General features: G+C 43.6%; 8 protein-coding genes across 8 annotated transcripts; 4 read left to right on the top strand and 4 right to left on the bottom strand.

Moving 5' to 3' along the window:
- Positions 1-2,539: 2,539 nt before the first annotated feature.
- On the top strand, positions 2,540-6,976 carry Bfra_007749 (putative protein transport protein sec73 protein; the record flags this gene model as incomplete). Its single annotated transcript, XM_037338118.1, has 2 exons — positions 2,540-2,943; positions 3,055-6,976. 2 exons carry the CDS (start codon positions 2,540-2,542, stop codon positions 6,974-6,976), a joined length of 4,326 nt encoding a protein of 1,441 aa, XP_037190181.1.
- A 1,139-nt stretch (positions 6,977-8,115) lies between these two features.
- On the bottom strand, positions 8,116-10,133 carry Bfra_007748 (putative signal recognition particle protein; the record flags this gene model as incomplete). Its single annotated transcript, XM_037338117.1, has 2 exons — positions 8,116-9,355; positions 9,403-10,133. The coding sequence occupies 2 exons, from the start codon at positions 10,131-10,133 to the stop codon at positions 8,116-8,118; spliced, it is 1,971 nt and encodes a 656-aa protein (XP_037190180.1).
- Positions 10,134-11,988: 1,855 nt separating this feature from the next.
- Positions 11,989-12,372, bottom strand: Bfra_007745 (uncharacterized protein; the record flags this gene model as incomplete). The annotated part of the gene is made up of 1 exon (XM_037338116.1): positions 11,989-12,372. One exon carries the CDS (start codon positions 12,370-12,372, stop codon positions 11,989-11,991), a length of 384 nt encoding a protein of 127 aa, XP_037190179.1.
- Positions 12,373-15,256: 2,884 nt separating this feature from the next.
- Positions 15,257-17,742, bottom strand: Bfra_007744 (putative palmitoyltransferase akr1 protein; the record flags this gene model as incomplete). The annotated part of the gene is made up of 6 exons (XM_037338115.1): positions 15,257-15,936; positions 15,988-16,100; positions 16,157-16,421; positions 16,474-16,546; positions 16,610-17,419; positions 17,473-17,742. 6 exons carry the CDS (start codon positions 17,740-17,742, stop codon positions 15,257-15,259), a joined length of 2,211 nt encoding a protein of 736 aa, XP_037190178.1.
- Positions 17,743-18,329: 587 nt separating this feature from the next.
- Bfra_007743 (putative srp receptor beta subunit protein) lies at positions 18,330-19,273 on the top strand (the record flags this gene model as incomplete). The annotated part of the gene is made up of 2 exons (XM_037338114.1): positions 18,330-18,524; positions 18,599-19,273. The coding sequence occupies 2 exons, from the start codon at positions 18,330-18,332 to the stop codon at positions 19,271-19,273; spliced, it is 870 nt and encodes a 289-aa protein (XP_037190177.1).
- Positions 19,274-19,801: 528 nt separating this feature from the next.
- Positions 19,802-21,862, top strand: Bfra_007742 (putative dna polymerase beta protein; the record flags this gene model as incomplete). Its single annotated transcript, XM_037338113.1, has 1 exon — positions 19,802-21,862. One exon carries the CDS (start codon positions 19,802-19,804, stop codon positions 21,860-21,862), a length of 2,061 nt encoding a protein of 686 aa, XP_037190176.1.
- Positions 21,863-22,521: 659 nt separating this feature from the next.
- Positions 22,522-23,310, bottom strand: Bfra_007741 (putative peptidyl-prolyl cis trans isomerase protein; the record flags this gene model as incomplete). Its single annotated transcript, XM_037338112.1, has 3 exons — positions 22,522-22,830; positions 22,931-23,200; positions 23,308-23,310. 3 exons carry the CDS (start codon positions 23,308-23,310, stop codon positions 22,522-22,524), a joined length of 582 nt encoding a protein of 193 aa, XP_037190175.1.
- A 566-nt stretch (positions 23,311-23,876) lies between these two features.
- Positions 23,877-24,687, top strand: Bfra_007740 (putative dna-directed rna polymerase ii subunit rpb9 protein). Its single transcript, XM_037338111.1, has 4 exons — positions 23,877-24,028; positions 24,083-24,254; positions 24,441-24,530; positions 24,584-24,687. Exons 1-4 carry the CDS (start codon positions 23,949-23,951, stop codon positions 24,626-24,628), a joined length of 387 nt encoding a protein of 128 aa, XP_037190174.1. The 5' UTR covers positions 23,877-23,948; the 3' UTR covers positions 24,629-24,687.
- The last annotated feature ends 94 nt before the right edge of the window (positions 24,688-24,781 follow it).

The following is a 24,781-nucleotide window of genomic DNA, read 5'->3' as shown; positions in this document are numbered from 1 at the left end:
GTGAACGAATATATTGCTCATTTGGCATCTGACTGAACTCTACAATAATAGATTTGAAACATTGAGAGATGATAGACTGGACACTTCATTACTTCATACCAATAATTGCTTTTTCTGAATACACTGTCTCAGCTAATTGGTTTGCGATTCACTCAGAATTATCTCCTCGTCTTCCACCGGATTCATTGTCAGTGAATCAATTGCCAATGAAGTGATTGTGAGCTACTATCATTCATCTCGTATCTTTGTTACATACGTACGTAGATGATTCTTCTTACGTAGATCAGATATTCAGCTGCATACGTTGGCTACAGTGACTGGTTGACGGAAGGGCTACCGCATGGAAGAAAATTCTGGTCGTCAAGATTCTATGGAGGGCCAAGAAATGCGTGGTTGGTTACCTTGATGAAGATTTTTGATGGTGGCTGGATGATGGAATTATCGACATGGCCCATTGGATGGTAACGACCGGTCTTCCATCTGCATAGAGACATCCCATGTGCAGAGTGTACGGATATCTTGTTTCGTGCTTGCTCCTCTCGCTTTGCGTTTCTCATCTCACACGACAGAGCTGATCTCATACGACAGAGCAGAGAGGGGTAAGCAGCTTATCGTGAAGGAGTGGCTGGGCTGATGTCAGAAGAATGTCCTTTGTAAGAAATGGTGACATCTCTTCGTGTCTCTCAGATGTCCCTCGGATATCTCTCAGATGTGCCTTTGACAACATCTCTCCCAAATGTATGAGCGTCACCTTATCCACGAGGGATTCTAATTCCAACGGTTCATTAGGTTTCTGTTTCTCCCACCATGCAGATCATTCATCGCTTTAGAACATTCCACCATCCCAAATGGAAGCTCCAGGACAGCTCAAGCCTAACGCAGCATGATCTAAAAATAAGGGCGACTGCTTGATTCTTCTAGAAAAACGGTTGGCCCCATCCCATGCACTGGCTCACTGGCTCACTGGCTCACTGGCTCACTGGCATCCAGGCGACGGGTGGCCTGACTGCCCGAGACCACCTTATAGGTATCGCGATCGGTTTTGCCCATGTCCAGGAAATTGCATTGTGGAAGTATCAAATTTTATTGATCCATATAACAAAGCACTTGGACCAGATGGCAATCTTTACTTTAACATGGTCGTATGGGGTATTGCAAAAGTTAGGTTTATATGTTTCAGAGTATTCTCCAAAGTGTACACCTTATTTGGTCGAAAGGGGGAAATGATCATTGTTGTTTGGTGAAGATTTTTCGTCTCTCTGATAGCACATTGCTCTCTCTCATAGATAGGATAGATCGTACATAGATCGTACATAGATAGCACACAGACAGCCTTGATATTTTCTCTCTCTAATAGATAGTACGCAGATAGCACACAGACAGCCCTAACATCTTCATCTACATCTTCATCTACATCTTCATCTTCAATGCATGGTGGATGGTGGATGGTGGATGGCTGTTAAACTTTTACTCAAGAAGCTTCACACGCGAATGGCAGAAAGTACGAGCTAGGTAGATAGGCCCCGTATGTAGTAATGATGATAATAAGGTTATTTGCAAACACGAGTTCTGGGTATCGATTTGATTTGGTATTTGGTATTTGGTATTTGATATTTGATATTTGATATTCGATATTCGATATTTGACATTTGATGTTATTTGTGTTTTATCCCTAGGCAGGTAGTAATAGTGAGATATGCTAGGTGATAACTACTAATAAATAGATAGTATACCTCCCAAACACACACTGTCTTGCAAATGTTGAAAAGTCTTTACTTAATAACAATAACAATAAATAACCCACAGTGTTACTCTACTACTCTACTTGATTCTTTTGATTCTATGCTTTCGTCCATCCAACTTTGCGTCATTCACCTCAGGGGAAAGAAAAGACTAAAAGGTTTGGGTGGGATTTTCAGTCTACCTGCTTTGTACTCTATTAGTATTACCTAGTCGATAACTACCTACCTAGGACCTAGGTACTAGATAAATCAAACTTACCTAGTAACTTGCTCATAAATAGAATTTGTAAATTATTGATCCCATCCCATACCTTTTACTCCTTCCTACCAAGCTTTTATTACGCTTTCTTGCACTTGGGAATTTTATATGATTTGTTAAAATTGATTGGCTCTGTTCACTCGTATCTTACTTTTTGTTCTTCCCTCTCCCTCTCCCTCTCCCTCTCCATCTCCCTCTCCTCTCCCTCTCTTCCACACTTCCTTTTTCTCGACGTATTATGCCAATTGCCCATTATCCACCAACCACCAATTACCCCCCCAGTCCAGAACCTCAGAACCCCGTTGGGCCCTTTCCCTCTTATCCACTTGTTACGACTCTCCTACTTTCCCAAGGATATCTTCCCTACCATATTAGCCTCATACGAAGGGATACACAACTCTTCAAACACCCATCGCTAATTCAATCCGACACTCCATTTGCAAATGTGATTTTTTTTCTTCAGCTGAAACAAGAATAATCACCTTGCTTCCTAATTATCCCTTGGGGTAGGATCAATGTTGTTCGACGTTTCTCCAAAATGCCATTACTACGTCGTCGTGCTGCTGCCAGCGATGCTGAAATGCGACGACATAGCTTCTTTCCCGTCGATTCAAATACTTTAAATCCAATTCTCGATACCGAACTTCCAGATGGCAGAGCGAGTGAACAAATGCCACGACGTCCTTCGCCTGGAGATTTCCCTTCAAATCCCGCAGAACCAGGAACAATGGCATCGTTACCCATGTTAGTTAGACCTGCCACAGATTATCCTGCTGCGCTTCAGCGATCCGGCTCACCACCGATACAGGAGGAAACTTCGAAACATCGTCGCTTCTCGATGTTAAGGTTTCGACATGCTTCCGACTCACAATTGTCCACAAGGTCGCGACTACAGGCTCAGAGTTCAATAGCGGAAGATGCTCCTCCAATACCTCAGCGCAAGTATTTTTTTTCCCCATTCGATGTCATTCCTCATCATTTAGAGGCATTTAATTTGTTCATCAATTTAATTTGACAAGAGAATTGCTTGCTAGGTGTACCTTCTTGGCATAGTGCTGACAGTATACCAGCCCCAGAGATTATCACCACGGCTCCAACCATGGATTTCAATGGAGGACGCCCAATTAAGAAAAAGTCGCGGGTTAGACTTCCCGGCCGTACCAAATCGACGGCTGTGAATGACAATCGAGCGAAGCAACAAGAGCAACCACCATCACAACCAGAAGATACATCGGATATCGAAATGCTCTCGAAGAAAGAACGAAGAAAGACAATGTCAGAGTCGGGACCGAGCAATAAAAGCCGTGTTACTTTTGACGAACCAAATCGCCCAATGACCCATGGCAATGGTGGCTCACCTCCTGCATATGGAGACGAAGCATCCTCGGCCTTGGCTTTGCCAGTGAATAGACTTTCTGAATCTTCAAGATCAGATGCAAGCTCGGGCGAGCATGGAGTGTATGCAACGACCACCACAACTACGCATACTGTCCAAACAACAACAACCTTCTTTCGTCTCCCTCGTCGGAAGAAGCCCGCTCCATTATTCGATCTTAGCCATCTTCCACAAAAGTCTGCGCAACACGATGCTTCAAATTCTCTTTCTGTCACGAGATACCCCACTGCTCCTTCATCCGACTCGGCTCGGGCCACAACCCCCAAATCATCCGACGACTTGACGCCACAAGGTTCTCATTCTCCATTCCCACCGTCTCCGTCTCACACCTCTTCCTCCCCCACTGCTTTGATGAAGACATCGTCGGGTCTAGGTCGACCGGGCACCCCCTTATTACGACAAGGTTCCACTGCGTCATCTTCGAGATCGTCACCGACCCGTTCCAGATTAACGCTGCGTGGCCGTTCATCCACTTTGAGCTCTTTGAGAAATGCACCAAACGAAGACTCTTTACCGACACCTACATTACCGTCAACCAGGACTTCTACATCCACTGGCCGGAAAAGTTTTGGCGATTTGTTCAATCTTTCATCTCGATTGCGCCAGAATCCAGAACCGGGGAATAATTCGGGACCAACCACCCCTGCTTCCAATACTTCGAAGAACAATTCTATGCAACTGAACCGAGAAGAAGCTATCATTCTGCCGGAACGATACGATGATGATACACCAGCTAACTATTTAGTCAGGCTTGAAGAGGCAGTTAGTCGAGGTGTTGTAGCTAGTGTATTGTCGAAAGGAACGGACTCTTTCTCGCAGGCTGTCCTTCGTAGCTATATGAGAGGATTTGGTTTCTTTGGAGATCCAATGGATATGGCCATTCGAAAGTTGCTCATGGAAGTTGAGCTCCCGAAGGAGACGCAGCAGATCGATAGGTGTTTGCAAGGCTTTGCTAACAGGTATCATGAGTGCAATCCTGGCATCTATGCATCTCCTGACCAAGCCTATTTTATCGCCTTTTCACTTCTTATTCTACATACAGATGTATTCAACAAAAATAACAAACATAAAATGACCAAGGCAGACTACATCAAGAACACCCACGGCGAAGGAATCTTTGACGAAATTCTGGAGTGCTTCTATGACAACATTTCATATACACCCTTTATCCACGTGGAGGATGACCTAGATATCAATGGCGAGAGAATAATACCCCACAAAATGAAGAAGAAGTCGAAGATGCTTCGAGGAGGTGGCGATCCCAACAAACGTCCCTCGAAAGAGCCAGTTGACCCTTATACATTGATTCTTGATAGCAAACTTGATACTTTGCGCCCCAATTTGAAGGACGTCATGCATCTTGACGAACATTATAGTTATCTCGGCACTGCGCCGTGTCTGAATCTACAGAATTTACAGAAGACATTCTTCAAGACAGGTGTTTTACAGATTGTATCGGCCAGATCACGACCAGATGCCTTCATGTCGGAGAAAACTGTTACAAATCCTGAGGAAGCACAAGCCGGCATTGTGGATATAAAAATTACCAAGGTTGGTTTATTATGGCGAAAAGATGCAAAGAAGAAGAAGACTCGCTCCCCGTGGCAGGAGTGGGGAGCTATTTTGACTGGTGCACAACTGTACTTTTTTCGAAATACTACATGGATCAAAAGCTTGATGCATCAGCACGAGACGCATATTAAACAAGGTCACGATGGCACTCCTGTCATTTTCAAGCCCCCACTAGAACAATTCAAACCTGATGCGTTGATGTCAACTGATGACGCCGTTGCTCTAGTAGATTCTACCTACAAGAAGCACAAGCACGCTTTCGTCTTTGTGCGCCATGGAGGATTTGAGGAAACTTTCTTAGCCGACAATGAAGATGAGATGAATGATTGGTTGGCTAAGCTCAACTATGCCGCAGCGTTTAGGACTGCTGGAGTTCGTATGCGTGGCGTGGTCGGGGGCAACTACGAAGGGCAACGCAATCGAGGTATCCGTCGACTAGATAGTGCAAGCGATTCTACCAAGTTTATTCAAACACCTTCTGGTGAGGTTTCCATAGTCAGTGGAAAAATCGACAATAAGATGCAGGACGATATCTTGGCCGCACGTCGCCAAATTATGCTACAAAAAGTAGTCGAAGCCGAAGAAAAGCTTACCGTTGCAGTGAAACAGTTGGATTCTCAACTTCGAAATGCTCGCCATTTACAAATTCTAGCTCCAGTTCAACAAAAGACGAGAGAGCAAGTTTTGTCAGCTGCAGCTCGCATGGCTGCTCAATTGAAGTGGGGTAGAATGGAAATCTGGCGCTTGAAGTGTCACAGGGATATTTTGATTTTGGATCTTGATGAAGAAAAAAATATGGAAGGAGATTTTGCGCAAAAGACAGATCTAAATGGAGACACACCAATGTCCGCACGATCTGCTCTGAACCGTTTGCAATCCAAGGCAAGTAGCTTAGCGCCGCAGGGCACGCCAAAATCACCTACGTTAGACTCCATGATTCGGCCTTCTACGTCCGGTCCATCGCTTTCGCCATCAACAGAGAGAGAACACACAGGGGATGACATATTTCAAGCAGCACCAAACTCGATGCACAAAGCTCAAGCATCTTGGGAACTTCCGCCTTTAACAATGAACGAACAGGCTACACGTAAGCCTTCGGTTTCCAGTGTTGTACCCCCAAGTCCCAGTCTTGCCACGATGCCATCTCGTTCTAGTCTGAATCAAGCTCCAACCTTAAGCTCTAAACCTTCGGATCCAAATCTCGATGCTGCGGAGCAATCTGTTCTTGAACAAGCTGGATTGGTCGATTCAGACATGGCGAGCGAAGAGAATAGAGAGCAATCAACCGACAAGGACAAGTTTGGCAAAGGCAAAATTCGTCGCAGTATTCATCAAACCTTACGCGAGGCGCATGTTCCAACGCATCATCGTAGTCGAAGAGGCAGGGACTCGAATTCTAGTGCTGGTATGTCAGATGAAGGCACTACAGATGACATACTCTCTCGTGGTTCCGGAAGCTTTGTTGTACATGGCAAAAAGGCTTCAGTCATCACATTCGGGACGGAACTTCAGAGCATGTCACCAGAAGAACGCTTACGTCTTCGTAAACAGCCTCACAAGGAAGACTCTGAAGCAACATCACCTGCTACTATCGATGACGACTTCCACTCCATACTTGCTGAACCAATTGAGTTTCACCAGCGCCACAATTCAGCTGCAAGTACAAGTACAGCGACTGCCAGGAGTTTTCGGGAATTGCATAGGAAATATTCCTCCCAGTACTCAGACAAACCTCTAAACCTTGCTGTAACTGTAGATGACGATGACGAAGCGGCAGTAAGTATGTCTGACGGTCGACGAAGCCCATTGCCCCCAGTCGAAGACGAAAACGAAGACGAAGATTCAAGCAGTAACGACAGAACAAAATTCTACACACCAGATCCCTCACCTCGTGTAGCCGAGTTTGATGAGCATTCGCTAGTTGAACCGAATCCACAGCACGAAATTGAACACATCGATTCGAATGAGCGGCTACCAAGCCCTACTCTTCAAACAGTCGGTGCTTGATCCACCATGTTTTACAAATGGTCAAATGCCAACAAAACCTTTTCACACATCCACACAACATTTTCATATTATTGTTCTTGTCTCTTCATTGATTTCGGCGAAATTAAAGCATAGCGCGCATGCAACTTTTCTAACGACGATCCTTTATATATCCATTTCTTGACTTGCGGCGGGCTGTTTTACAATACCTGGGATGATTGATATTTTCGGGGAGCGAAAAGGGAAGGGATCTTTTTTTCGCAAGAATTAAAAGTATTTGATAGTTCATTTTTTCGGTAGTACCTTTTTAGTTTTACTTGGTTTTTTGTTTTTCCTTTTGAGTGAGGTTTACACTTGTTGTAGTGGTTATTTGGGACACATACTTTTCAAAGCATTTATAGTGCGTATGTATACTAGCGGTTGGCATGGGTAGGGATAGTGGATAGGGTGATTGGGAAGGAATGGGAAGCAAGGGCTGTAAGATGTATCGGGTTAGGATCCATATATTTCCATGTGAAGGGGTTGTGTCTTATGGTATGGCACATGGTTTTCGGCTGCTGAGGTTACGGGCCGGATTGGCGTTTTGGGAATGGGGGTGTATTCGCTTTTTTATTTTATAGAAGAGGGTGGATGTGATGGGAGGTGAGAATTGAGAGGCCGGAGGAATGAGATGATGAGGGAAGAGGGAAGAAATTAGGCGTGGAATGACAAGGTACGGATGGATTGATACCTGGTCAGAGGAAATGGGAGAGTGAGGAGGATGGGGGTGGAATGGTATCGAGTTGAATTAATATCGGAGCAGGGTGGGGAAAGTAAGAAGAGAAAGGAGATAGGAGATAGGAGATATAAATATCAATGATGATTCATACATGTGGTCTTTTATTTGGAATGTTGACTATGGTTGTGATTGTGAATTGTATGGAGTGATTTATGGATTACAAGATTACCTTTTATGATTTTTATCTACGCGGCGCTTTCTATCATATCACATACTCAATCACTCACATCTCAATGTAAGTACTTTCGCAGGAATTGCAGGAATTGCAGAGAGTACATTACATACATTACATGTATATGTATTCCAATTCCGTATTCTCCCACCACCACATCCACATCTCCAATCTCCAATCCCCTCTTCTAAATCCTCTCTTAATCTCTCTCTACCTCTTCCCCTTCTTCTTCTTCCCCTTTGCGCCACCAGCCCCACTACCCGTTACAACCTTGCTCCCCGGTGCCTCAACACCCTCTAGCGCATCTTCTCTCACCACACCTCCCTGCGTCGCATCCAGCGCCTTCTTCTTCCCCTTCTTTCCTTTCGGTCTGTAGGAGCTGCGATCCTTAAGCGGTAACCACCTCTCTGGATCCATTGTCTTGCCCTCCTCGAAATCTTTGGGTAATTTCGATTTGCGCGTTCCTATCGTCTTTTGCCTTTTCGTCGGGTCTTCGTTTTCTTTTTCTCTTTCCTTGTCATCGAGAGTGCGTTTCTTGGATGATTCTGTAGATGTAGCGGATGTGGTTTTAGAGGTCCAGGTTGGGATACCCGAGGATTCGAGATCTTCGGCGTTGATGCCGGAGATGAGTTTGGGGATTGGGGTGAGCGTGTCGATGTCTGAGGAGATTTTGGAGAAATCTGAAGATGCGCATGAGGCGACGCAACCGGCGATTGCGACGCGGTCTGTGGGGTTTTGAGAGCGGAGGGAAGAGAAGATTTCGCCTGCTGCTTTGGCATCTTCGGGGCTGGAAGATTCGAGGAGGGAGATACCTGCTGCGTGGAAGAGGGATGGAGAAGGTTTGGATTTCTGTCGCCAGTATGAAGCGGCTTTTTCGAGCTCTGGTCTTATAGGGGTTCTGCGGCCGGTGGATCGATAGAGAGAGATGAGAAGAGCTACTAGTCCTGGTGCAAATCGTACATCTTGATCTGAGGAATTGGTAGACTCTTCTAAACGCTTAAAGAATGCTTCCAGCAGGGAAATTGCAGGGGCAGGATTGTCCGTCGATACGTAAAGTTGGACAATGGTAAGGATCAATCCAACGTCATTTGGTCGCTTCTCAAGAAGTGATAAAGTTTGCTTTAAAGCGGCTTTTCCGGTTTTGTCTTCGGCATGAGCTGCAGCGTTGAGAACCGAAAGGCCATTAATCGATGGTGAAACAGTTGGTGATGAAGAAGCCGAGATCTTTTTTAATGTAGAATTTGCTACACCCCCATATTTCAATGCCTGTAGTTCAACTGTGTAATGATTTCGTTCCAAAATGTTCGCTTGATGCTCAAAATGCTTCTCTCGATGCGATAAGTTGGGTACTGAGTCGAAAACTCGTTTCAAAAGGTACGGGTTATCAATTTCGGTCGATGTAGCTAGTACATTATTTTGTGCAATAATTTTGGTTTGAGGTTCTGGTACACTGTGGGGGTCAGCTTCAAGCTCAGTAAACGTATTTGGCATACATACTCAGCGAGATTAATCATCTTGGTCAATGACTTGGCCTCTTCAGTTTTACCCAATTTCGTCAGCACATATGCCTGTTGTACCATAATAGGCAAGACTTCTGCTCTCTTTTCATCATCACTTAATTCGTCCAGAGCCTCACACAGGTCCCTTGCCCGCTTCAACAGGAAATTTCCCTTGTTATAATCTCCCTTCGCGATATACCCGCATGCAACATTATACGCCGTCTCGAATGCCTCGAAATCTTCGTTTTTGCTCTTCAATTCGCTTTTCTCGCCATGCCATGCTAATTGCACATCCACAGCCAGTCCATTGATCCTCAGATCCATTAATTCATCTCCAGCTCCCACACTTTCTGCGAGCTGTTTATAAAGCCCCTCCGCATCTGCAAATCTCTCGGCACGATATGCGACTTGCGCAGCAACATGTTTCAAACCCCTACTATTACCTCCTTCACAAACTTTCGCTGCATCTGCCAGTTTGCCTGTCTTATACAGAGCATAAGCGCGCTCCAAAACACATTGAGAAGCCAGTTTATCTCCGCCATCATCGAGAGCTTTTAGTGCATCGTCGTATCGGTCGAGTTTAAGGAGGGCGACGGCGCGGGTATGTAAGGCATTGGGGTCGAGTTTAGAACTCTTTAATACGTCATTTGTAGCTTTGAGTATTTCATTATGGTCCGTAATTGAGGAATCCCGAAGGAGGGCGCTGAGGGTTGCGGTATGGCTGGCCATTGTTGGTATTAGAGTTGTTGAATGTAGGGTAATACTGTAGCCATGCAGTATGGAGATGGTGTCAACAGCTTGGGGTAGTGGGGTGCAAGGAGGGAGGTGGACTTAAAAAATAACCGACATCGATCGCCTGTTAGTGTGGCAGAATTTCACCGCTTTGTTAATCTATTGCACGCGACACAGAACCATATTCGACACACAATTCTCTAGATAGTACCCAGATATCTTTCAATATTCTAATTCAGATTTGATAACCAAGTGATCTCGCAGGCTCATCCTTATCATAGGAGCGTCCTTGAGTATAAGTTACCATTAAATTAATCGTACCATCGGATACCTGAATTGCCGCAAGCTTCAGATTCCCAGAAACACTTTTCAATGTCCCAATTCAGACTTGACCATCGGTAGCTATTGGTGTTAAACCTAGTTAGATTGAATGTTGTGTTATTTTCATTCCAATGTGCGGTTCATGTCGCCATAGTTTGTTTAGTATAGCTGCATATTCGGAACTATCATGCAAAGCTTTTCAATCAAAATGTTCAATCAAATGAACTGAAAACCCAGTGGGTCGATCCTTTCCGATAGGTTGGGAGATTCTAATCAACTCAAAGACTTCAATCGTTTGAGGAATTCTATTGAGTTAAAGGATTGAATTCAGCAGATAAACTCGAACGAGTTGAGAGATTCAAATCGACTAAGATATCCAAATGAAGTGAGAGATCACAATAAAAATAAGTAAATACAAATTCAAAGACCACGAAGAGCTTCGTGCAAAAACGCCAAGCGATTGCCGAGTCTGGCTAATTGGAGGCCCTTATCCCTTTCGGCTCTACGGGGGCTTACGGTTGTGTTTTCTTATGTGTTTTCTCTTTGCTTCTGCAAGTTTTGATACCCAAGGGCCGAAATCTTGCATTTTGTGGTTCTTCCGATGGAACTTCATGGGCTGTCACTGGCTCTTCTTCAAACTGGCGAGTGTTTGCATTCCTCAAATGCTTAGGTGAGGACTGGGTGGCAATTTGGGTAGGCGCAGCTTGCGTTTCGTTGCGACTATTTGGCGGTTATGAAACGACCAAGTTTCCGGAGAAATTGGAGGAGAGACTGGAGGGCGCGATCGGGCTGATTATTATCAACAATTTACGTTGGGCCAGATATGACTTAGTGCTCTTTGGGCGTTCTGGGTGGCGATGATTCTGCGATTACATGCTCTCGGTCAATGCCTTTTTTCTTGCACTGCTGGGCGGTCTGTCCTTGGTATAAAAAATATGCTTCGTCATCTGATGGTATTCTAAAGCATTTGCCGGCTTCTATTCTATTGTAGAAGGATTTATCTCCGTGTACCCTTTCTCGCTTAGCAACCTCTTGCAGAGCGATATCCAGCTGTTCAGCAGCTGTTTACAATGATCTATCATAGAAGAAGTCAAATTCCCTCTTCAGTGTCGCCAACAAGCGTCGCGGTTCTCTTGCCCTTGTTAGGTTGTTTCACTCAATGTCGCCGATGAGTACTCGTTCCACCAAATTATAACAAGGAACAACGAATTCAATAGGAAATTTAGGAAGCACGTACTTTTCCCCTTTTGCGATGTTTTCGTCGAAGATCGGAGTAACGGCCTTGTGTGATTCACACACTTCAGTGTAAAACACCCCGTTTTCAAGTCCCGGCTTCACTTTTCCCTGTGGGTTAAGAGTAACAGCGACGTAAGGTATAGGGATTGCAGTGAATGGCTTTTTAGCTTCAAGCCTCCTCATCACTAACCCTAATTCATAAAGATTCCCTAAGCGCAACTATACTCCAGCTCCCTTCCACATCTTCCAATTTAAAATTGGGTGTCTTACCATTATTGAAGACTTTGCCACCAAGCTATGGTTTCAAATCGTGCCAATGACTTTCTTGAAAAGCCTTGACATGGTCGAATGCGTTGTGAGAAGCCTCGGACCAAGCAGCAAAATCTTCTAGAATAGATTCGCTGAGGTGATGCACTGGATTGCTAACATCCCCAAAGTCATTCTTTGCATACGCGGTAAGGTAGTTCTCGCTAGCTTTGTTTTGAGCATCCCAAATATCCTTATGAGATCTCCGCGCTTGAACAGATGTTCTAGGAAGCTGAGGGAGGGTTGAACTTTCAATGGATTCATTGACTACGGATGGGTATCTACTTGCAGCGTAGGAGTGAGAAACTGGTCTATTTTGAGTCTCGGTAAGAACAATGGTGCGCAGGTGCGCAGCATAAATGAAAGATACCATGAGTGCTCCACTTAAAATCTGTCTCTGTATGAGAGCTGTCTTTAGCCAAGTAGCCACTATCATAATTATGAATGCATGCTCCATGTAAATCGAGTTGAGAGCTTTCACGATGCATGAATGAGCACGAAATTTCTGTAACACGATGTATTCATGGTGTTTATGTTGGATCTGTCCGAATCACTGTGAAACAACCCTCAAGAAATCTAGCTTCCGCTCAAGAGGAACAATCCTGCCCTGCTGATCAACTTATTAACCTTACTACTTGCATGCTTTTTGAATCTTTTAATCTGTGCTAATCTTCCTTGAAATCAAGATTTCGATGTGTAGCTGGGCCTCAAAGACTCATGATCCTTAGTGAATCATATATATGTTTGATTTCAACCTAATGTGCTGTACACTACACCCGTGGAGCCATTCATTTCTCCCTGATACTGCAGCTGCAATAATACTGTCATACATATCCCAAGTCCTTGACTTCAAGTCCATTTAATCATTCAATTAGAAAGAGACTATGAAAAGATTCTGTTGTAAATCTGGAGTAATGCTATCATAAAACTTTCTACTTATTATCTTTCATGGATCATCAGTTGTGTAGATCTATTTAGCCAAGTCTTCCGTCACTTGAATTTGAGCTTTGGCACTCTACTTCTCTTCCATTCGAAGATCAGTCATCACACATTGGGCATGTTTCAAATACGTAAGATGTCAGAAATTGAGCATTGTGGCCCGTCTACCAATTTCATTGAGCCGTCAAACAGTAGATGTTTGGATTTCAAGCATTTATCCAGCAATCAGGAGCTCGCAAAAATTGCTATGGTAGACTCGGACATTACTGTATCATCTATACACTCTGTATTGGTTCACATACAGCGACTCGAAAACAAATGTATTGCTTTGGGTACCTCTTCGCAGTCTTGACAGTAGCTTCACGTCATACAATGGAACCTAAGATTTCCTGGGATGTTGTAGCTCACCAAACACCAGCAATAACTATATATATGGTCGTGGACACAGATCCTCTACTTCAACCTTTGCAAACAACTTGATGCTTAATCTACCCTGGAGGATTTTATCAACGAAAAGTGGATGCCACTACCATCCAAAACATTGGCGTTTCTAGAAGGTAGAATCTTGTTGTCTGCCCTCTACTCAATAATATTTATTCTTAGTGCATGCATTGGGGGCATCAACGCAAGCCTCACTTGCATAGCTGCAAATTTTTGCTACAACTTCCGGGCTGGATCTGAAAACCCTATGACTGGGAATTTTCCACAAGGCATTGGAACTGGATTTTTTTTACGATAGAGCCATATGAAGTAATGACAGGATATTCGCACCTTCTTCACTTTCCACAATTGTGGAAGTGGACTGAACTGGTCGCACTCACAGAGCTTACGACGATGAAGCCATGATTTCCCAGCGAGAAATAGCTACCGAGTAGTGAGGTCCTACATAGAAGATGGCAAAACTTGGGAGACTAGGGAAAACGAAGTTGGAGCAATTCACCGGGAGAAGACTGGGAATCGCGTCAGATGCGGTCTCGAGGGAAATTTGATCGCAGCTGAAGATGGTAGCCTGGCTGGGTATTGTCCAGAAAAAACAAATGCAGTGCGAGAATCGCAAGCATATATGACTATTTTTGAGGAGTAGGAACATAATAATAATGAAGAACGATTGGAATCAATGGCACATTTAGGAAGATTGAGACCGTTGGAGGGAAGTAATGAGATAGGAGAGGGGGGGCTGGATCAGAAGAAGAGAATTTTTAAGAAAAGGGAGTATGATTGGAAATTGACAGCGGAGATAGGAGTAGGCTTCTAATGTATTGATTTCAATCACAGAGATCCAAATTAAAAGCCAACGATATCTCCAACCCTGTGCATTCTAAAGCTATACACAAAAGAACAGGATTCATTCTTGCATTCCAATTTCCATATAACATCAGACAATTCATTCAACCCATAAATAAGCCTTCCTATAAACCCCAGAAACAACCATTCCAAACATCACAACTCAAGAACTCTCCTAACAAGAATATAGATCTACAACTTCAAAACCCGTGTACCTATTTCTAACAATCAATTAATTGACGATCAGAATATCACAAGATGACTGACTAATCAGTGCATCCTTCGTATTCCTATCCTAAAATATCGTTTTCTCTTCCCAAATGCGTACAAGAGCTAGCAAGGGTGCACAATTCTAGTGTCAAGTAGCGCGCTTTTGCATAGATCAAACACTTTAAGATAGTCGGCAGTATTCAACAAAACTTCACGGCATTCAATGAGAAATCTGGTTATTCAATGAATAAAACGATTTTAGAGTTTTTTGTAAACTTCATATATGATGAGCTTGAATTATTAATCCTTGCTAGTTTCGTATGTACTTTGCGAAAGAATTCTTTGTACTGTACTAGTACATCGAATCTAATCAGAAATCTCATGAATCACGATCCTGAATATTCGGCTGATGCGGTGGATTTTCGCTAATTAAGGGGCATTGCTGGATAGAAGTTACGAGTTAGAAATACTTATTAAGATAATTATATCATTTATCTTGAATATGCTTAATATTATCACTTCTGATTGAAGAATGATGGAGCAGAAAGTGCTGCGTGTTTCACATTCTGTTGTCAAGACTTCTAGTGAGTAGGTATGTGAGTCTGTTGCGAACGCGATTAGATGGATCATTTATCTCAGCACCGATAGTCCTTTCTGACGTCTACACGAGGGTATATTTCAATCATCACATGAGAATTATCAATCAAGAAAAATCTCAATGAACAACTCCGCAACCAATAAAAATATATTCATGAATCATAAACTGTTCTCCTCCATAGACACAGTAATATCCCCCATCTAACCCCAAAATCTTTTCATCTCATCTAAACCGCCTCATCGGCTGCCACACTTTCATAAGCTCCACCATCATCTCCACCCCTCCTCATCTCCATTCTCGAAGGCGTCTCATACATTTTCGTATAATTAACTACCTGACCCCCCAACATCGCTGCACCATTTTCTCTCTTCCCAAAAACCGGCGCTGGATCACACCAGAAATCTTTACAGTTTCCGATGCAACCACGGGAGAAAGGATTTTGAGGTGCCCGGCGTCGGTTTTTGCTTCCTTCATAGCCATGAAAAGCGGTTTCCACGAATGTGTCAACACCGAGAATTTTCTTCCACTGTGCGAAACAGCCGGCTTTATGAGCGTGATGATGGCCGTGACCACCCGGTGCGTGGGTTGGTGGTAAGGCGGGGTCGGGACCAAGTCCAGCATTTCCGACTTGACCGCCTGATCTTGATGTAGCGCCAGTAGTGAGAGCATTCGTAATAGCCTGAGAAGTTTTGCCTCCGGCGTGTGTACCGCGCATGTTTTCCCAGGTGGTCATGGCTCTTGAGATCTGGATCAATTGGACGAATAGTAACATAGTAACCCATGTCAGTTGCAAGATTGCCCATAATACCAACACTAAAGTGTAAGAATCCGAATTAACAATCCCACATAGTGTAGGTGAAAGAAAGTTGCACTCCTGCTCGCCCTTTCCAACGAAGCCTTCAAAGTCTTAATCTCGATTAGCATTTATTCCAAGGAAAAGATCAGATTGACACTTACATCCGATAGCAACTCTAACTAAGAAGATAATCCCGAGTTCTAGGCACACGAGATAGAGGAAGAAATGTCTATGATTATTGATACCGACACAGTTGTTAATCCAAGGACAATGACTAGGCCACCATGTTAGTAATCTTTTTCAAGAAAAAGGTGTATTAAATGAACTTACTGGTCATGCTTCGCTACGCATCGGTTGCATCTTCTGCAATGCTTACTTCTCAGTGGCTGGCGAACCATGCAATGAACACAGAAATTTTGCTCATCAAACTTCCACACACTTAATAATTCATCAATTACAGCCTTTTGCTGGGTCAAACCGCCCAGCTTTGGAACATGACCTGGCTCGTACATCATTGAACAAAAGTAGAAATATCCCGTAAGACTGTAAAAGGTGAAAAATAACAGGTTGGAGAGCGGATAAGTGCCATAGGTAGCTAACATTGTCAGTATAGATTCCCACAACAAAAGGGGTTCTCGGTCACAAACCCGGTAACAAAGTTGTCATCCATCTGACACCAACCCAAAATAAGGTAGCAGAAAAGATTCCTGCAAGCCAAGGCTAAAATTACATCATCATCAGTGTTGCTCTTGAAACTAATATAGAAAGTCTTTTTAGACATACCGTTTTATGTAAATGCTTCATATCTGAAGGCGCATACTCTAATACCTGCTGGGCCAACCATTGTAATGAATACCCAAAGAACAACGCCATGGGCACACCAATAAATATTACCATCTGACTACTGATCATGATCATCGTCCAAAGAATTAGAAATGGCCATAAAAAGAAGAATTTGTTCATGAATGCGCGTTTATCCTTTAACAGCCATGATGACATGGGAAAGCTGATAAGAACCGGCTTGGCATCCTCGTCGTAGCCGCACTCTGTGAGAGCTTTGTGCCAAATTCTTTCCGTCTTCATCTCCTGTGCTGTGATGGCTGGGGTTTTGCCAGTCGAGGTTTCGGCAAATCTATCCGCTCCGTATTCAATTAATTTTTGTATGCATCCCTGAGATCCCTTTACCAAAGCCCAATGTAGTGCGGTGAATCCAGTTTCATCCGTGGCATGAACATCAGCACCCCATCTCAAGAACAAATCTACGCAACTCGGTAATCCCTTATACGCCGCCCACATTAAACAAGTATGTCGCTGGCTATCAAGCACGTCGACATTAATGTTTTGATGTAGAAGAAGAACGAGCAGAAATATATTCCCCTCGAATGTAGCCAAGTGAAGAATATTGTATCCTTGGACATCCGTGATCAGAGGATCAGCGCCATTTTCCAGCAATAGGTGAACGATATAATAATGGCATCTTTGAGCAGCCCACATTGCCGGTGTAGCTACAGACTCTCCTCCTTTCTTGTTCACGTCTGCGCCGGCTTTCAAGAGAAATTGGCACATGGCATACTGATTGTTAATAGCCGCCCACTGTGTGAATACATTAGTTAGGGAAATCTTGCACAATGGAAATCGAGTCGCACATGTAAAGGTGTTATGCCCTCGCCGTCACTATAAGTAGCATCAAATGTGCCATCATCGAATAGCTTTTCTACCGCTTGAATGTCTCCTATCCGAGCGAGCTGCATTATATCCGCTGCGGGCTGTTCTGGAGGTGTCATATCCCCAAGCTCTACATGATTATCATCACTGAGAGTTGGCGCCACGACATTTGACTTTCCACTTGGCATTATGGGAGCATTTTTCTTCGAAGATTCCGTTCCAGAGGAGGGTTTTGAGTCTCCGAGGGCCATTTCGGGACCAAGGAAACTTGATTGAGTGTGTTCGAGGTGTCGAGGGAATGAAATCGAGTATGGTATGTAGGATATCAATCACAACACATACATAATAATATAGGAAAGCAAAAAAGTCAATAATAAAGGAGAAACACAATGAGTGAGAAAGTTATAATTGGAAGAGCTGACTAGTTGTATTCTCCGTCGCTTTCGATTGAAATTGTATTCCTGCTTACATGGACTGGTAACCTTTCCTTTCCTTTCCTTTCCCAACTAGAGTGCATACAAGGCTGAGTATCCGTTGGTACTTTATTTTAGTATCTGGCTTGCCTTGTTGTGGAAGCGGTGACAGGGGTAAAGTCAATTTTCTTAGCACAGCTCAGCATGTGGAACCCCCTAAATTACATGCAACACGACGTATCCGTCACCATAAAATAATTTCCATAGCCTTGCGAAAGAACAACACCACCATAAGGAAAAGACCACTTGCAATATCACCCCATCATATCATAAACGTGGAGACTTTCTTTTATATGCCCCTCAAGTCTGCGGTGCTTGATGAAAGTCGGCGATCCTCACGTTTCTGAATAATTTTCTCTTTGGTCATGTCTTCTTCACAGGATTGGATTCATACTCTTATGAACCCCTCGCCTTTGGGTTTGATCATTACAATTATCCTAGTCCTTTCGATACCGATATTCCTCCACTCTGTAGTATTTCGCGCAACTGGTTTCACTTCTTTGCCCTCTATTGTGTTAATTGGACCAAGCGGCGCAGGGAAAACGGCACTTCTTACTCTTGTAAGTAATTCAACAGAAGAGGCATCTGTCGCATGAGGGGAGTAGCCATCACGAACACTAATAATCGATTATAGTTCGAACGAGAGAACAAGCCTGCAACTACTCATACTTCTCAAACCATTTCATCTGCCGAATGTTCTCTACCGGTTGATGCAGTAGCTGCCTCGAACAAATATCGTTCAGTCAATGATCCTACCAATCAAGTTCATAAGAAATTCCTCTTAATTGATACTCCCGGCCATGGAAAGCTACGACACCATGCATTCGAACAGCTCTCAACTTCTCAAAATCTTCGAGGTGTAATATATCAAGTCGATGCTACTACATTGGGAGCTGGAGATGAGGGTCTAAGAGAGGCTGCCGATTATCTACACGATCTACTCCTCCTCATGCAAAAGCTCATGGATGGAAAAACCACCACAAAGGCACCTCAAGAACTACCAATACTCATTGCTGCCAACAAGATGGATCTATTCACTGCTCTTCCAGCCGCATTGGTCAAAAGTAGCCTGGAAAGAGAAATTACCAAAGTTAGAGTCTCGCGATCGAAAGGTCTACTTGATTCGGGAATGTCTACAGAGGAGGACGAAGATAAAGATGAATGGCTGGGAGAGATGGGTTCTACCGACTTTAAATTTTCACAAATGGAGGAGTTCAACATCTCTGTTGAAGTAGCTGGTGGTAATGTACTTGGATCTGATGGTGGATCGGTTGATGCTTGGTGGAGGTGGGTAGCCAACAGACTATAAGCGAATGAAGCTTTTTACGCAATCCACATTCTAGGATTCATCTAATACCCCTCCCTCAGGGACCTTATTTCACGAGTTCTTTCATGTGAATAGCTTATCACATTAATTGGGATGATAAACCTTCATTTTATAAGTATTTTAATGTTATTCTAATGAATTTGAGATGTCTTGACTACTTTATTACGAAGGGCTTACCTAGCTAAGCTCTAGCTGTTATGGTCACATTACATGATTCACCACTAAAGCTAGCAGTTCGCATTCTTTGTAACGTCATTACGCCGTACAATAAAATCCAATTGAATCAATTCATCTCATATATATACGCAATGGAAATTCTCTCTCTTTCAATACACCTTCTCTCATTCACTGAATTAATTTTCACCCCAGAAGACAACTTAATGAATAGTTGTTCTGGTCAGTCACTTGATGGTCGTACTTGAGAACCAGCATCAAACTATAAATTATCAAGCCTGGCTCGAATAACAACAAAACACGTTCGGGGCTTTTGATCAACCAAAATTTATGAAAATGTCCTCAACAATTCAGTTTCCTCCAGCCTATGTATTTAAGTTTCTTCTTGGTGATAAAGAAATCAGAGAACTGGAAGATGGATTGGATGGATTCGCTGCTTTGCGATATACAATTCAAGAAGCCGAAGTGGGGCTTACGAGAATTCCTACGAAGGCGAGAGTGGAATTTGAGTTGAGGAAACTGAAGTTCATGACGGTCGATGTTACGAATATTAGGAACGTGATAGAAAGGTTAGAGGAAGTGGATGTTGGGGTGAAGGAGGAGATGGGGAGGAAGAGGAAAGCAGGAAGTGGAAAGAAGGAGCGGAGAAGTACCTTGAATGGTGATGGGAATGAAGTTATTGAGCTTAGTTCTGATGAAGATGAATCTGAATCTGAGGAAGAGGAAGAGGGGAAAGGGGAAATGGCTAGGAAAAAGTTGAAGTCAGCTGATGGGACAAGTTCTCCTGCTCCTGTTGGAAGCAATTATGGTCGGAATATGGTCAAAGTTCAAGGCATCGGCAAAGTTTCAGATAACGTCAATGTGCAGAATACTTTCAAGGTTTTGAAGATTGATTGGTATTTCGATTCAATCAAAGAAGGAATGCTGCTTCCAATAGACAAATACTTAATATACGAAGGACGACGAGTAACGGAGCCACCAAAATCTCTCCCCTCAGATCTCCTTACTCGCGCAGCAGCCGATTCAGGGGGCTCTCCTAACCACAAATACAGTCCCCATTATCGACAGCAACAATCAAGCAAACCACTTACCCGGCCTACCCTCCTCACAGAATCCACCTCCGAACATGACGACCCTTCACATTTCCCCCCACTACCAGAATATCTCAAAACAATCTACTCCTGCGAAAGACCCACCCCATTAATCTCTCCCAACGATCCTTTCATCAACCAACTCAAAACAATCAAGCTAAAACGTCTCCTAGATGGCGACCCCATCGGTGTTCGCGCCTACAGCACTTCTATCGCTTCCATAGCAGCATACCCATATCCGCTCCGCTCACCCAACGAAATCATCCGTCTCCCGGGGTGCGATCAAAAGATTGCAAGCCTCCTCCACCAATTCCTCAACACAGGAACCATGGACGAAGTCCTCGACTTCGAAAAAAATCCCCGCACGCAAGTCTTGAAAACCTTCTACAACATCTGGGGCGTAGCCGACATCACCGCGCGCGAATTCTACGATCGAAGAAAGTGGAAAGATCTCGACGATATCGTGGTCGAAGGCTGGAACGATCTCAAACCGGTGCAGAAAATCGGAGTAAAATATTACGAGGAGCTTAATTCTACCATTCCTCGCTCGGAAGTCGAAGCCATTGGCTCTATCGTTCTTTCCGCGGCGCGGGAAATAGATCCCGGGTTTCAGATGGTTATCGTAGGGGGATATCGGAGAGGAAAAGCGGAAAGCGGAGATGTGGATATTATGCTTACGCATCCGGATGAGAATCGCACGTTAGGATTCCTCCCAGAATTAACATGGAGATTGGAGGAAAAGGGATGGATTACGAATGTTCTGCTCGAATCGATGAAGAATAGCGAGAGAGGACAGTGGGCTGTAGATCTGGGTTGGAAGAAAGATCAAGCGCGAAAAACGGGATTTGATAGTTTGGATAAGGCGTTGGTGGTTTGGCAGGATATTAATTACGAGGGGAGGGGAGAGGAAGAGGAAGAGAGGAAGAAACGCAAAAACCCAAATCCGCATCGCAGAGTAGATATTATCATTACACCGTGGAAGACGGCGGGGACGGCGATTATTGGGTGGTCCGGGGGAACAACGTTTCAGAGGGATTTGAGGAAGTATTGTAAGAAGAGGAAGAATTGGAGGTTTGATAGTAGTGGGATTAGAGAGCGGGGGACGGGAGAATGGGTGGATTTGGAAAGGGGTATGGAGGTGGAAGGGTTAGCGAGCGGCGACACAGAGGGCGGTGGGAAGGGGGATGATGATCTGGAAGGGAGAGTGGAAAAGGATATGGTTGAAATACTGAGGAAGAAGGAAATGGCCGTTTTCAAAGGTATAGGCTTAGAATGGAGAGAACCATGGGAGAGGTGTACTGGGTAGGTAAGGGGACCTTCGAGGATAAATTTGTGACGAAAACTGAAGGTTACAAACATGTTATTATTGCCTTATCGTCTTTAATAAAATAATTCTCCAGTAATTGAGAAAACAAATCGAACTTGTATCTTTAATACTACGAATGATTCAGCACAGGGAAAACTATGCACATCATCGGTTATGAGAATGACGCAATCAATCGCATCACCCCCTTTTTTATAGCTGCGAATCTTTTACATGTACATGGCTCCATATCTATATAGTTAGTGATACCATAAAGAGGTGAGTGACTGAGCATTATAAGCATTGATCGAAATGGCTTTTTTTTTCAATCAAAAATCAATTAGCAATGAACCCTGAAGCGACACGTTAGATTTATTGTGAAGTCTGAAGGCGGTCTAATTGCGGTTGTCTGAATTAGAATGCCAAATTGTCAGAAAGCGTTCAAGTTCAATGGTCATGAAATCTGGATTGAAGTGTTGAGACCGCAGAATATTCGGTATTTTCATTTGTTGATCCAAGATTGAAAAATGGGAAATGCTAGCGCAAATGGTATTTCTGATTGATCTCAGTTTGCCTAGCTAAACAACAACTCCCGTAAATCATTTAGAGTTTTGACGTTTTTTCCGTCTCTCTTAAAATTTTCGAAGTCATATTACGCAAGTCTAACAAAGATTAGTCGGCAAAGAACGTGGAAGATGACAATTTACAACCAACCTTTCAATCAAATGCAAACCAGAAGCAGTTTCAACCACATGACTAACTTCACCTGGCTTTAAGGCGAAAGCTGCTTCCTCAAACTCTTTCTGCATATCTCCCCGTCCAAAGAAACCAAGATCCCCCATTTTACGGGCAGAGCTGCAATCGGATTCGCTAACGGCAAGGTCGCCCAATGATGTTGTTCCAGAACGGATATGGGCTTCATGTTGAAGAATGATGCTCATCGCTTCATCCTTTGTGCGTGTGATTTCGGCCTATAGTTTTATTAGTCATATTGCTTTGCGCACGATGAGACAATGAGGTCTCTCGATCGTTGACTGTTGATTTCGAATTTGGGTCATGGAGAAAACGAACCTCGCGCCAACTGCTCGGCCTTCTACTGCCCTTGTGCTTCACCAGTAAATGACTGGCTCTAATCTTTCCCGATTGATCTTCCTGGCCATTGGCATTATCTCCAATCTCCGAGGCGCTGTAATGCTCGGCCATATATGCCTTCAGCTTTTCGGTATCAGTGTTTGCTGGAGGCTCCCAGCTTGATATCGTCTGCGCTTCGTTGAAATAGTAGGGAATGTTCTTAGATTTCGAAGTGCGGACTTCCCATCCTGCTGGTAGACCTGCGTCCGTCTATATAAAGAGGTTAGTAAAGCTTGAACCGTATTTACGTTACAAATCCAAAGAGTTCAGCCGTTAAAGGTATAGTAAATATCCAAAGTGCAAAGGGAAAACGTTACCATTGTGTAACTGGTTTTTTATAATTGAATGTGCTACAAATGATTCGAGTTTGTGATGGATGTGATTGATGAGTCTTTTGATATAGATTTCTGTGACTGTACTCTTCTTATTTATTTTTGATTGTATTTTTCCACAGGAAGAGGCGTGAAAGGAGATGATGCATTTAACTGGAAGGTACTGTGTCTTGGTCACAGGGCGAACCCAATTAAGTTTAGTGGCAGGCGGGGTTTCCTTTCTTTAGTAGCCCACCAAGCAACAACCTCGCAACCAGAGCACTGAGACCAACCAACTTGAACCATGCCAATCATGCCAATCATGCCAGTCACGCCAGCTTAATAAGAACCTTCGTTTGCAAGGATTACAAAAGAGTTCTAGTCCAGCCAAAAATATCCACATCGAAATCCACTCGAGCCATAATCTATCATTCATCGACATTTCTCAGCAACGCGACGCAACGAGAGAATCTCATTATAATACAACAGCAAAGAAGAATACTGTTATTCTTTCTTCTTCCACGTTTGAAATATCGACTTCAACTGGTTGTAGGTGCTAAATAACGCCATTTATCCACGAACATTATCACGATTTATCTATTGCGACAAAATCAATCCTAGAACACATCTTTCAAAGAAACATCATCATGGCATCTCCATCATCCAGTTCCGGCGAAGAGCCCAAGAAGAATGAGGAACAAATCACTTTCAGATTCTGTAGCGAATGGTAAGTTTCTATCGTCCCTCGAAGGTTTTCTGGCATCTGCTAACCATTATCTAGTTCGAATATGTTGTATCCAAAAGAGGACCCCGATACCCACCGCCTACAATTCGCATGCCGTACTTGTCAATATTCCGAGGAGGCTGTCTCCTCTTGTGTCTTCAGAAATATTCTTAACAATGCTGTCGGTGAGACTGCAGGTGTCACTCAGGATGTTGGATCTGATCCCACTGTGGGTTTACCCTTATGTCTTTTATGCGGCCATCTGGTCATTTGTGAGGGAAGAATTTCAAATAGGCTGGGTGTGGAGAAGCTTTGAAAGGGGAAGATTTTATGGACGGCCTTTTGCGGAAGTTCTGGTGGCTGTTGTGGTCTCTTTGAAACCCTCCGCTGACATATCAATTTTCTTTGGTTCTAGCTTCCACGATCCAACAAGACTTGCCCTGCTTGCAGAAACGAAGATGCTGTATTTTTCCAGTCTCAACAGAGATCTGCGGAAACGGGAATGGTAAGCTTCTGAATTTGCGAATACTTTCAGGCTTTGCTAACGGGGGATCCTAGAAACTCTTCTACGTATGCTGCGGGTGCGGTCATATTTTCCAATGATACCCCGGGTTTCGATTTTTAGAGAAGGCGTTGTTCTTTGGAGAAACAGGTATATGGAGTCTATCATATGGATTGGGGATACATAAAAAAACATTATCAAATTTCTAGGGCATGTCAATATGGGGGGAGAATATAATTTTTCATTGTCCAAAA

This window comes from Botrytis fragariae (assembly GCF_013461495.1).
Source record: "Botrytis fragariae strain BVB16 chromosome Unknown tig00000112, whole genome shotgun sequence".
Classification (NCBI taxonomy): Eukaryota; Fungi; Ascomycota; class Leotiomycetes; order Helotiales; family Sclerotiniaceae; genus Botrytis; species Botrytis fragariae.
This window is presented reverse-complemented; position numbering and strand designations above follow the sequence as displayed.

Excerpts from the sequence above, each read along its gene's own strand:
- Bfra_007740 (XM_037338111.1), top strand. The coding sequence starts at position 23,949 with ATGGCATCTCCATCATCCAGTTCCGGCGAAGAGCCCAAGAAGAATGAG. Across the intron at positions 24,255-24,440 it reads ATGTTGGATCTGATCCCACT|CTTCCACGATCCAACAAGAC; the intron begins GTGGGTTTACCC and ends CTTTGGTTCTAG. Across the intron at positions 24,531-24,583 it reads GATCTGCGGAAACGGGAATG|AAACTCTTCTACGTATGCTG; the intron begins GTAAGCTTCTGA and ends GGGGGATCCTAG.